The sequence below is a fragment of the Mandrillus leucophaeus genome, unplaced genomic scaffold, assembly GCF_000951045.1.
Source record: "Mandrillus leucophaeus isolate KB7577 unplaced genomic scaffold, Mleu.le_1.0 Scaffold702, whole genome shotgun sequence".
NCBI classification, from domain to species: domain Eukaryota; kingdom Metazoa; phylum Chordata; class Mammalia; order Primates; family Cercopithecidae; genus Mandrillus; species Mandrillus leucophaeus.
In genome coordinates, this window is record NW_012107609.1 from 457791 (window position 1) to 470954 (window position 13164).

Below are 13164 nucleotides of genomic sequence, written 5' to 3' on the forward strand. Positions count from 1 at the left end.
CTGAGGGGGCGGGGCATATGGGATGAGTTGGGAGGGGGTCAGGGCCTCACAGGCTGCTGGCCCGCCAGGAGAACCGGCTGGCTGCTCTGGACCTCGCACCAAAGATTCCCATGTAGGGAAGATGGAGCCTCACTCTTCCATTTCCACCTTCCTACTTTATCATCATCATCATCATCGTCGCCGTCTCTTTTCGGTAGTTTGTATTACTCCTACACAATGCTAAGTGTCGTGTGGGCCAACGCCAAGTTCCTGGGGCCCCAAGTCTGGTCATTTCAGGAAACCTAGGGCAGGCAGGGCCCCTCCCGCCACCCAGGCCAGTGAGCTGAAGGGCAAAGGCAGCTCTCTTGGTGGGGTCTGGGGAAAGGCGGAGCCCGGGACCCCCAGAACTGGGTTTTAGAGTATAGCCGGCCGGATGCAGGGCTGCCCACACCTGCCCTCTGGAGCACCTGCGGCCTCGCTGGGCCCACGCAGTACCTTCCCGGTGGTCTCGATGCCACGGATGGTGCACAGGTACAGGACGCTCCATGCACCGGCCAGGCACAGCAGCATCCACCACTGGATGGAGCCCGAGTCACTGATGGACGTGGAGATGTTGAGCGTCACTCGATACCAGAAGTAGTCCACAGGGGAGCTCCTGGCACACTCGTCCACGTACCCTAATGAAAGGGCCATTCACACACCTCAGGGTGCGGATCCCCCAAGGGAGGAGAATGAAAGGCCCTGAGTGAAGAAATGCCAGCTGCTCCAGAGGCCTTGACACCAGTGACACACCCACACGCGCACATGAACACAGGCACACATGCTCACGTGCATGCACAAGCACACCTGCACACAGCACACACGCACAGCTGCCCCCTCGTGTGCACATCTGGTACATGCACCTGCATACCCCACACATGCACATGCACACAGACACACGTGCTCACATGCACGGACACGCAAAGCACACACATGCACACAACACACACGTGCACACAGGCACACATGCTCACGTGCATACACATGCATGTACACATACAGCACACAAGCATGACTGTATCCTCGCGTGCACATCCGGTACATGTACCTCTACACCCCACACCACATGCACATGCACACAGCACACATGCTTATGTGCACACACATGTGTGCATACACATTGCACACACAGGCATATGCGCACACACAGCACACATGCACAGCTGCACCCTTGCATACCCATCTGGTACACACACCTGCACACCCACGTACACACACGCCTTTTTTTTTTTTTTTTTTTGAGACGGAGCTCTGTCGCCCAGGCTGGAGTGCAGTGGCCAGATCTCCGCTCACTGCAAGCTCCGCCTCCCGGGTTCGCACAATTCTCCTGCCTCAGCCTCCCGAGCAGCTGGGACTACAGGCGCCCGCCACCTCGCCCGGCTTATTTTTTTGTATTTTTAGTAGAGACGGGGTTTCACCGTGTTAGCCAGGATGGTCTCGATCTCCTGACCTCGTGATCCACCCGTCTCGGCCTCCCAAAGTGCTGGGATTACAGGCTTGAGCCACCGCACCCGGCCACACACACGCCTTTGTGAGCACACGAGCACACATGCCTACACAGGTGCACTGGTTAGAAGGCTCCAGTCCCAACATTCAGGTGCACCCTGGCCTCACGCTGCTCCCTCTTCTCTGTGCAAGTTTGGTGGCCTCAGAGCGTGTGTGCTCCTGGGCTGGGGCCCTCGCCTGCAACTGCCACTCCACACACTGTCACCACCGTGGGCCTCTCTGGGCTTGTGGAACCACCCTGAGACCCTTCTAAGGAGGAAGTGGTCTAATTCCAGAGGACCCCACGCCCCCAGAGGCAGGAAAGGGCTCCAACAGTCCCAGAGTGCAGTGAGGGTTGCACGTATCGTGAGAGGACCTGTCTTATTCCGACCCGAGGGGCCGTCTCGCTGGCCTCAACAGAACAGCAGCATGCAGGGAAGTCCCGCTGGCTCCACTGTGCTGGTCAGACCAGAAGCCGGTGCTGACCAAGCCATTCAGGCCCCGGGGCCACTTGTGAATCGCCGTGAGCCGACTGCATGTCACACGTAGAGGGTCTGTCCCCTACGCTCCCTCCCTGGACAAGAGGGTTCTGGAAGGGCTGGAGTGAGATGGCAGTGCGGGGCCCACATGGGCAGGACAGACCCACCTGTGCAGAGCAACGCAGGGATGCATGGGGCGGGAGGCAGCAGTCCTGACACCACGTCCCTTCCTGGAGAACAGGGAGCAGCCTCCCAGCAGCCCCGGACTCCAGGCTGGTGACCACAGGCCCTCAGAGCGGGCACAGCCCCCGCTGGGCTCCCACACTTTCCTCCAAGGGCCTCATCCTCCACCACACCCCCGACAAAAGAGCCACCACTTTGAAGGCCTTTTCTCTGGCGCTGCCATTTTTTGATGCCCAGTTGCCTTGGGGCTCTGGTTTCTGCCACACCTGATCTGAGTTTCGTGAGGCCATGTGCCTGCTAGGAGAGGCACGGCAGCCCACAGGTGAGACGAACGGGGCTGCTTGCAGGGACTCACCTGTCCGGTTCTCGTTGAGCGGGCACTCGCTCCAGGGCAGAGGCTCCTGGAAGGAGTTGAAGAAGTACCACATGATCCAGGAGATGATGGTGTTGTAGTACAGGCCCACCACGAAGGACACGAGCATGGAGGCCAGGCCTGCAGGGAGGCTGCTGCTGAGGCTTGGGGCCGAGGCACGCCCTCCTCTGGTCACCCGTCCCCACTCTGAGCAGGAGGTCCCAGGGCTGGCACAGGGTGCGGCCAGGATGGGCTGCCCCAGAATCTGAGGGGCAGACCCAGTGCGGGCCGGGATTGTGCAGCTGATGCCGTGGTGCAGCCTGTACACGCCTTCCCGGCTCACATCTGCCCTGCACACACCTCCCCTCCACGCGCCTCCCCTGCATACGCCTTCCCGGCTCACACCTTCCTGGCACATGCCTGCTTGGCTGGCCCCAGGCATGGGTCTCACCTGCCCAGTGCAGCCTCCAGCAGGTGCATCCAGGCCACGGCCTTGGCAGAGAACTTTTGATGTACCAGTAGCCTGGTTGCTGCCTACGGGCTGGGGGGACTGCCCACTTGGCCCTGCCCCAAACCAGGAAGCCCCTGTGCCCAGGACAGGTGGGTGGGCTTCAGGAAAACCTGTGGAGGACTCCTGAGAGGGGAGACAGCAGGAACTGCAGAGGGGAATCTTCTCAATTATTTGGGGACAACTAGGCAGGATGGAGAGTGTGCTGTGTACTACACGCTTTATCGAAGTTTCAAACTCACAACCAAATGTATGTTGTGAATATGTGAGTGTGAGATGGGTAAGAGAGACAGAGGGAGAGACACAGATGGGGAAGAGAGAGAGACACACAGAGAGCAGGGAAGAGACAGAGAGAATAGGAGGGGGAAAGAGGAAAAGACAGAGAGGGGAATGAGAGCGGGAGAGAGAGTGGGGGGAGGAAGGGAGGGAAGGGAGAGAATAGGAGGGGAAAGAGAGAGCGACAGAGACAGAGAGAAAGAGAGAGAGAGGAGGGAGGTCTTGGAGACTCAGGAGAGGGTGTGGGCACGGCCCTGGGCCTGGAGGGAGGCCTTGGAGACTGAGGGAGAGGCCGGGATGAGGGTGTGGGCTCTGCTCCAGCCTGCAGGCTTCTGAAGGGCAGGTGCTTCCTGGACTCAGACCCCTTTCTGGACTGGACCCTGCCCTTTCCTCCTCCGTCTTTCACCGCCTGCCCATATTCTGAGGCCTTAATGAGCCGTGTCCTCTTGGTGAGGCTGCACTGGGTCTGCTCCTGGGCCCCAGAGTTTATAAATGAATGACTATGTCTGGGGGTGTCGGTGCTGGGGACCTCCTCACTACATGTGGGGGAGTGGACACAGGAGGCTGGGAGGGCAGTGGCTGGCGCCCCCTCCTGGGCCCTGGGCTCTCGCTGAGTGCCGCCCTGAGCAGGGCTTGAGGGGTCACTCTGCTGTCCAGAGTCTGGACCCTCCTGGGCCCTGGGCTGCCAGGGACTCGGGCAGCCTCTGCTGGCCTGTCTGGTTCCTGGTGACCAGGAGTGGCCTGGAGTTTCCAAAGGTCTCCAGGAGGAGATGACCCTGGGACCTTTGTTTTGCCAGACACAGACAGGGAAGGCGGAGCGGGGGCGCTGAGACCGGCAAGGCGAACCCTGGGCCCGGGTGGAATGGTTCCACGGCAGAGGGGACCCCTGGGCCCGGGTGGAGCGGCTCCGAGGCACTCACCTACGCCCTTCAGGGCTGGGTGGATGGAGCTCCACACACCCAGGCTGCCCCGCCGCAGCCGTTGCCCGATGGCGAACTCCAGGTGCAGCAGGGGGATGCCCTCCAGGACCAACAGGATGAGGAACGGGATCATGAAGGCTCCTGCAAAGGGAAGAGCCCGCCACGCCTGAGAGCTGGCCCCCGGCAGCAGGAAGGCCTCCCTCAGGAGCAGCCATTCACAGCACCCTGCAGCCCCTGTGGCTGGCCCACCGGGGGGAACAGAGCTGAGATGGAGCAGCCAGTCCATGGGATCAGGGCCAGAGCTGACTCCACGTTCTGGAAGCACTGCTGGGCAGCTGGCCGTTCCTGACCATCACACAGGCTGAGGCCACCTGTGGGACCTCAGGACGTTGTGGTCGTTAAGGGAGGTGTGGTCCATGCCCCGCGTGCACTGACCAACCTGCAACCACAGCCGCTGCCTGTGAGTCAACCTCCCTGCCCACCCTCTGGCAGTCCAGGGGTCCCACGGAGGAGCTGCTTTTGCCTGTCCAGCCACGGGCTTCCAACAGCAGCGTGCCCGCCCCTGCCCCACCTGCGCCGGCTGCACCTGCCATGTCCTTCCTTGGCTTAATGAACGTTCTGTGGATTTGGCATGCCTGTGGGGAGGGACTGTTTCCTGGCCATGTGTGGCCTCAGTGGGGTGTTAGGGTTTAGTGGGGACCGTTTTGGTTCTTAAGACAGAGTTCTAAAGATGGACCTGGGTCCAGGTGCTAGTTACATGGCATTGTGAGTGTCTTTAATACCACTGAACTGTACGTGCAAAAATTATTAAAATGGCAAATTTTACATATATGTATTCAGCAACAATAAAAAATTGCAAAAAGGAAAACTACATTGAGACATTTCTGCTTCTGCTGCGACTACGGTTTTGTCTTATGGGGGATCTACCCACCTCCGCTCTGCTGCCTCTTTGCCCTAAAAGGACAGCTTCAGCCATCATTCTGGGGCTAATTCTCTAATTTGGAAAACTGAAAAATCACCTTTGACTTAAGATGCTATTTAATCTTTGTGAAATTGTAGTCATTCATTCTGGGCTAGAACTGTAGCAGGAAAGTGGGACTGTCCAGGCACTGAGAGCGATCACTCATGGTCTAAACCAAGGGCCACTTTTAGTGTTTCAACTGGCTGGAGAGTTGTTTGTTTGAACATTGGTTTGAACTGGATAAAAGATAGGGATGTGCTGATCCTGAGAGGAAGCCACGTGGCTCCTGCGGTCATCAGACGTAGAGGCTCAGAGTCAGCCTGGGACCGGGAGAAAAGATTCAGGAAAAATCGCAGATGCTTAGAAGGATTTCACACTCACGTTTCCTCATGTCTTTAAATTCTGTCTCTTTCGAAAAACCAAAGCTGAAAAGCATAGGTCGGCTTCCTCTCAGAGCCCAGCACCTGGAGAAGGGGCCTGGCCGTGCCCACGAATTCCACTCGCCCGGCCAAGCGGGCGGCCCTGACCGCTCCCTCTGTGGGTGGACGCACAGCCTCCCAGCTCAGCCACAAGGCCCCAAGCCTACACACACAGGATGAGCTGCAGCCACTCCTGGGCGTCGTGACAGTGCCCAAGGTGCTTGGCAGAGGGAGAGGAGAGACACGACCTTGGCAGGACTCCCATCCAGCCAGGGCAGCGTGGACACCGGTGGGTCCTTCGCCCAAAGGTGGAGAAGGACTAGGGTCAGGGAACAGAAGAGAGGAGTGCAGGCCACGGGGCCCGACTTCCGAGGCTGGCCTGACACCACGCAGTGCGTCTCCTCACCGAACCCGAGCACCCTGCTATGGGGACGCGGAAGCAGCTCCCGTCGCACCTACCCCAGGCTGGACGGAAGGCCCGCGCTGCAGCCGGGGTGAGCACAGCGAAGCCAACAGCCTTTGGGACCGGGGTCAGCAGCTGCAACAGCGCAAGAATTCCAAACACAGCTGTGGCTGAAGGGCCTGGGGGTGTGCAGGTCCTAAACCCCCATGAGCCTGATCCCAACCTGGGTCCTGTCTCCTGGGCCACCTTTCCGTCCCGTGGTGACTGACCCTGAGAGGGAGGGCTGTGGGGCTGCTCACATGACACTGGGGGCCCAGCAACAGCCCCTCCTCACGCGGCGTGTCCCTGGGGCCTCTCAGACGGGATGCGTGACCCGCCCGCCTGCACCCGCCCCACCAGCAGAGCCAAGCCCCCATCATCCTCCCGCCCCCAGGCCGGGCTCCCTCACTCTCCTTCCCCACACACGTGTTCCATTTGTTCTTCTCCCACCAAATCGCTTAAACCCTGAGCTCCCCCCATTCCCTCCCCATTGCCTCCCTTCCCCGACTCAGCCACTGTCTCCCCAGCCAGCAGGGCCATGTCAGACCCCAAACTACCATCCTCAGGGGATGGCACTGCACGTGTGTGAGAGACGGAGACACACGCAGAGACAGAGACACAGAGAGACAGAGACAGAGAGGGAAGCAGGGAGAGAGGCAGAGACACACACAGACATACAGAGACAGAGTCACAGAGAGGGAGACAGAGACACAGAGAAAGAGACAGAGAGACACACACACAGACAGAAACAGAGAGAGACAGAGAAGGAGAGAAATAGAGACAGGGCGATGGAGAGAGAGAGACAGAGAGAGAGGAGGGAGGGGTGGGTAGAGGCGGGAGGGAGGTGCCAGGTACTGGCGGCCGTGACTTCCCTACTTGCCCCCTGCCAGCCTTTCTCACTCCTCCTTCTCCCAGTTTAACACCAGCCTCTTCTCTCTCCTCCTCCCTCTGTCCACCTGGTGCCTGCCTGTTGGGTGGAACAGGGCCCTCTGGAGCCTGAGGCCTCTATCCCCACACAGGTCCTGGCCTGTGCACAGGTCCCTCTCTCTGAGCTGGGGCTCCGGGGACAGGTTCCTTCAGAAGCAGGAGCTGTAGGTGGGGAATTCCAGGAGAGCCAGGTATGTAGGGTGGGCTGCCGGGATGCTGGATTCATCGTGAGATGAAAGGCAGAGGGGAATGGTAGCCAGGTATAGGAGATGCCCACCAGCCGGTCCCCAAAGCCAGGCGCAGGAAACGCCCACCAGTAGGTTCCCCAGGCTGGGTGCAGGAGACGCCCACCAGCCGATCCCCGAGGCCAGGTGGAGGAGATGCCCACCAGCCGGTCCCCGAGGCCAGGTGCAGGAGATGCCTACCAGCAGGTTCCCTATGGGAGGGGGTGGGGGCTGCAGGCTCACCTGCAGGGACACCCAAGACCTCAGCAGGGCCTGCTCATTGGGTTAAAATAAGAAAAGATTCACTCCTCCAATTTTTTTTCCCAAGAGCTTGATTTGAAACTCTTCCAGACAAAACTACCAGGGAAAAAGCAAGTGCATGATCCCAAACGTCCTCCATCTCCTCCCTTCCCTCCACTATGCCCTAACCCTAAATGCTTGGGTCTTCCTACCACTCCATCTCCATTGAGAAAACTCCTACTCAGCCTTGAAAACCCCACCAGGGTGTCCCCTCTTCTGAGAGTCTCAGTTGTTGCCCTTGCTCCTGGTGGCTCTCCTTTCTGAAAGTTCCTTGGGGCAGGAGACCCTCAAACCCCCGACCCCTGGGGTTCAGGCTCAGCATGGAGCAGTGAACAGAGAGGACTGGGGGGCACACACCCACTCTACCCCAAACGCAGCCCGGAGGCAGCCGGGCCCTCCCTTGCTCCCAATGAAGGGGGCTGTCCTGCCCCAAGAAGCTCAAGGAAAGCCAAGCATTCTCGACAATTAAAGCCACCAGAATATGAACATTTGTCTTTTAAACCCAGCGACTTCTTCCTAGTGTGGAGTGAGGCGCAGAGGAAGGAGAGAAGGAGAGAGGGCTGCCGGCGCCCAGACAACACTGCATGGCTTCACCTGATGGGGCAGTGCAGGGCGCCTGGATGTGGTTGCAAAGGTCCCTGGAAACCAGGCCTGTCTGCTGCGCTGCAGACGTTGGCTCACTCAGGTAGAAGCAGGTAACGGAGAGAGTGGGGCGGGGAAGGGGGACGTGGCCAGATGGAAAGCAGCCAGAGGGAAAGAGACACTGAGCACAGACACACAGTTCCTCCTGTCTGTCCTGAGTGGGAAACCAGGAGAGGGAGGAGCGGGGAGGAGGGAGCTGCAGTTCTCTCGCAGGGACTAAGCTTCCCCTTTTTTCTCTCTCCAGCAGGTGGTGTTTGTGGCACCAAGTAAATGCTGCCTGGATTTTTGCTAAGAAATAGCTGTAGACGGACTCAGGGAAAAGCTGACCCCGGGGCCAGGTGCTGAGCAGCAAAGAAGAAACAGCCGGAAACAGCTGTGCTGGGGCCACACGGTCCTGGAAGGGGCGGCTCCTCAGGCTCCCGCCTCTCTCACGGGCATCGTCACTGGTCACTGCCGTGTGCGGAGGAGCTGGGGGGCAGCCCCTGAGGGGCCAGCTGTGGAGTGGGCTCTGTCAGCAGCCACTGACGGGGACACACGGGGCAGCCGAGGTTTCTGGACAGACTCAGGGGGCCGTGAATGCGTCTCCGCCTGGGCCGCCGGCACTGTGGGGCCCCGCCGTGGGGACGTGGTGCTCCCAGGTGGGGGTGAGTGGGGTGAGCCCTGGCTGACCACGTCTCACGGCTTTCGGTTGCTGTTCCTGCACACCCGCCCCCCACCTGAACACCGCCCTCGGGGGGCTCTGCCATCACACCCATTTCCCAGGTGAGAACGCCCAGGCACAGCACGCCCTTGAGCTGGCTCAGGTGAGCGGTGGCTGAGTTTGGAAATGCCCTTCCTTGGGAAAGGGTCCCTTGAGCCTGCCCACCTGGCACAGGCTCTCCAAGGACAGCAAAATCTGTTAAGACACAGGAGACTCGGAGGCGTAATGATTTTTAACCTCGAAGGACAATCCCAAACACTCAGGAGGCTTCCAGGAGGGAAGCCAGGACGACCCGGCTGCCTGCTTCCCCTCGATTTGGTCTTGGTGACCCGCGTAAATTAGGAAATCTGGTGTCACTGACACGGCGTGCATGCTGGAGCCCTAAGATGCACAGAGAGAGGGCGCGCTGTCTGTGGGTGCGGCCTCCCAGGGATGCTGCCTGCTCCACTGTTTTGGCGCCCACGAGGCCCCCGGAGCCGGAGGCGGGGACCCTGTGTCCCCAGGTCCTTTCAGCTGCCTCCCTGAAAGCTCCCTGGCGGCCGAGCTGCAGCCCCGATTAGATTCACCAGGAGACGAGTGCCCTGGTGGGAAACCCAGTGGCCTGCAAAGCCATCTCCCATTCTCAGGGTCCTGCCCTGCTAGCCCGAGTCCCTCCGGCTGCAACGCAGGCTTCAGCTCTTTTAGGCTGGTGGTCTGGTGTGTGGGGTCCTGGTCGGCCCCCACAGCGTGACCAAAAGGCACGGGGTTCCTCCAGGCTGGGGGCACTGCCAGAACCCTGTGGAGCCATCTGTGATGTTGCAGCTGATGGGGGCCCAGGTGACAGTGGCCCTCAGAGTCTAGCAGGTGACTTGGTGGCCCAGCAGAAAGGCCAGGTCAGCGGCAGCTTGTCTGGGGTCTGGGGAGAAGGGCCTGCTGGTGTCCACCCCAGGAGCGGGACCGTCTGAGACCCAGCACATCCCAGAGCCCGGCTCGGCCCTCCTCACCTGGGCCTGCCTGCCCGGAGCCCGCTGCCTGCTGCCCGCACCTGCCCACCCCAGCATGGCCCAGGGTGCGGCGCCAGCATCCGCTGCTTGAAAGCTGCTCGCTCCCAGGCTCCACTGTGCACAGCGGCTGGTCTCTCAGTGTCAGAGTGGGGACTATCTGGACTATCTGAGGTGCTGGGAGCCCCATCAGATTCCCACCCAAACCTACATCTTAGAACTTGCCCGTCTGTGCAAAGACAAGTAACTTCCCAGGCAGGCTCGGGCAGTCCCACCCCCTCCTCTTCCCAGGAGGCATGTGTCTGCCCCTCCGTCCCCAGTGCCTGTGGCTCAGTTTCTCCTCCAAGCTAAACAAACTTGGGGTGTGGGTCAGAGCAGGGATCCTCCCCACAGGACAGGGCCCTGGGGGAGGGAGTGAGGACAGTGGCTAGGAAGTCCCTGAGGCTTTGGTGAGCTGAGACTTGGGGACTGTCAGGGACTATTGCATTGCAGTGGCCGAGGACCCCGCCCTGCCTCCAGTGGGAAGTGCCGGCTGGACCGGAGGCTCGTGAAGCGCCCACCCCCCAAGGCCATGATCAACTCCTCAACAACACTGGAGGCGAAACGGATTCAGGAAAAGCCCATCTCTGTTTTTCTTTAAAAACCTTCCCATCACAAAGCCCGTATGAGAGACAGCAGCTCTCCACGGTGAGAAAAAACAGGGCCCACCGAGGGAGGGCTCTGAACGGAGGCTGAGACCCTCACGGCCCACCACGAACAGCCCCAGGGCGGCAGGAAGCCTGTTTCCTGAGGGCGCCCGGCCCTTCTGGACCTTCCACCGAGAAAGCAGCAGGTTTATGGGGGCAGCAGCTTCAGGGTTCGCCAAGCCCAAGGCCGAGCCCAAGTGTGGGGTCTTATGTGCAGCCCCCTGCCAGGCCTGGGAGCCACTTCTCAGATGCTCAGGGCCACTGAGCAGGAACACAAATGTCACCTCCATGCTAGCAGCGGCCATGCCCACCTCGGCCCCAGTAGCCAGAGGAACGAGGAGCACCAGGCTTGTGTGTCGGGGGGGGCACAGCGGCTCGCTGGCCTCCAGGCCCAAGTCCATAGGCTCTGGCCACCCACTCTGCTCCTGTAGGGTCACCTGCCCCCAACCCAGCTACCTCCTCTGCCCCCTGCACTGGCAGGTGCCCGCCTGTGGGGCTGGGACGAGAGGTGATGCCCAGGAGGGCTTGGCCCTGCGTCCTCCGAGGAGGGGCTGTACCGGGAGAAGCAACCTTTCCCCGGCCCCACCCTCGGGCCAGAACCTTCCAGGACTGCCAGTCTGGAACTCGGGGTCCTCCTTGGAGCCTCACACGAAGCCCTGGGGTCGTGCCGGCCAGGCCCATCTCCTCACCAGCAGCCTAGGAACTGGGCACAAGGGCAGGTGAGGGCCCCAGCTCCCCCACGCCCTGCGGCTTCTCCTCTCCCCTCTGTGCTTGGGGAGCCGAGGGTCCGGGGAGGACGTCCGCCCAGGGTCTCTGCATGTGTCTGAGTTTCCCTGGCCACGGCCTGGCCCGCAGCCCCGCCCGGCCAGCCTACCTCCTCCGTGGCTCTGGCACAGGTAGGGGAAGCGCCACACGTTGCCCAGGCCCACGCAGAAGCCCACGCAGGTGAGCATGTACTGTGCCTTGTTGTCCCACTTGGGCCGGGAGCTGGACTCCTCCTGCTCGATGGTCTCCAGCTCAGCCAGGGACGGGATCCGGGAGTCCAGGCCGGGGTTGGGCAGCGTGAGCCTCACCATGTTGGTCGCTGGACGGCTCCGCACACAGCAGGCAGGGCAGAAGCTGGAGGGCGAGTGGCCGTGGGCTGGGAGCAGGGCACTTTATAGAGAACCTTTGGCACCTCACCCCACGCACCTGGGCAGAACGGAGCCAGCCGTCAGCAGATCTGTAGGGCGCGTCCGCGGAGGGACTGTTAATGCCTTATCTGCAGAGACGCCCAGCCCTGGGGCCAGCAGAGCCACCCACTGCCGTAGGGCAACCGGAGGCTGCTCCGTGGCGCTGGCCACCCCTCCCGCTGCACAAACGCACACAGGTGAGCCGGTGCCCCGGGGAGGAAGAACTGAGGCAAACAAACAGGACACAGGACGCTGGCTCTGCCCCACAGTGTCAGAGCCCCTGGCTGCCGCACACCCCCACCTGCACGAAGCCAGGTGGGCCTCTCCACCGCTCCCTGGAGCACAGGCATCCCCGGCCCCCACCCCAGTCCAGGGAGCTCGGCGGGAGCAGGGGCCACGGGGCAGCACTTGGTCTGCTCACACCAGGCAGTGAGACCCTGGGCCCCTCGGGGCTCTGGGCACTAAACGGGGCCTGGCTTCTCACCGGTACCCACAGAACCATGGCTGCTTGGGTTGTGGCCTGAATCAACCTGAAAGTGGGGTTCCCATGGCTGTGTCTCCGGGGCCACAGTTTCATTCTGGGGTTCGTAATGAACTTCGTCATGAATAGCTTACACTGCCCAACCCCAGCCTGGATGCCCGGATCCCATCCCTGGCTGAGCTGGAGAACACCGAGCAGGAGAAGTCCAGCTCCCAGCCATAGGTTCAGGACCCAGAGCCACCCTCTGGGGCAGCCTCGTCCCCATGGGCCCTCTGGAGTCACTGGCGACGCAGTGTCCCGCGTCATGGAAACTGCAGCCACCCCAGATCCCCGCCTTCCCGGAGACTGCAGGGTTTCTGTCCTTCTGTGGAGCACTTCGTGGGGGGCAGTCCTGTGCCAGGCACGGAACAGCAAGGGGAGATGGTGTCCCTGCCCCCCCCAGCAGAGAGGTCATGCAGGGAAGCCACAGGGCTGACCACGGGGTCCAGGAGAGGCTGGAGGAACGTTGCGGGGAGTTCAGGAGAGGCTCCTACCCCGGGGGTTGTGTCTCCAAAGCCAGAGCGGGGTTCTCTCCTGGTTTTCCACACAGGGAGTCGGGGGACCCCTCCTGTGTCAGGCGCTGCCCATTTGGGCCCCAACTTGGCCTCCCCTCAAGTCTCTCCCATCCAGGAGACCTCAAGCTCTGGAATCCCCCGACCGACTGGCCTTCCTGGGGCCAGGGACGGTGCCACATCCTGCCCCTCCCCAGGCCTTCCTCCTGTCGCCTCCGTTCAGCCTCTGGGGTCAGCTCCCTGGGGGCCCTCGCTGGCCCTCTGCCCCCACTGCCCACACAGCTCCCTCCACAGCCGGGGCCTTCCCGGCAGGCAGGCAGGCACAGGACTCTCTCACTAGCCTCCTGGTTCCTTTATCTCAGTCGCACTGCTGGGTGATAAGGGCCCAGAGCCGCCCCCACCCCCACCCCCCACGAGCTCACCGACACTGGACATTCGCTGAGTAATGGAGATGAAGG

The 13164-nt window shown here is 61.3% G+C and overlaps 1 protein-coding gene across 1 annotated transcript in view; it reads right to left on the reverse strand.

Annotated features, from left to right (window-relative positions):
* Positions 1-11628, reverse strand: part of SLC6A19 (solute carrier family 6 (neutral amino acid transporter), member 19) — a 21381-nt gene extending 9753 nt beyond the window's left edge. The window contains exons 1-4 of the mRNA XM_011964733.1: positions 11377-11628; positions 4222-4362; positions 2521-2658; positions 475-656 (exon numbers count right to left, since the gene is read on the reverse strand). Of these exons, the coding sequence (XP_011820123.1) occupies positions 475-656; positions 2521-2658; positions 4222-4362; positions 11377-11578 (663 nt within the window). The 5' untranslated portion in view covers positions 11579-11628. The remainder of the gene's footprint in view (positions 1-474; positions 657-2520; positions 2659-4221; positions 4363-11376) is intronic.
* Between the last annotated feature and the right edge of the window lie 1536 nt (positions 11629-13164).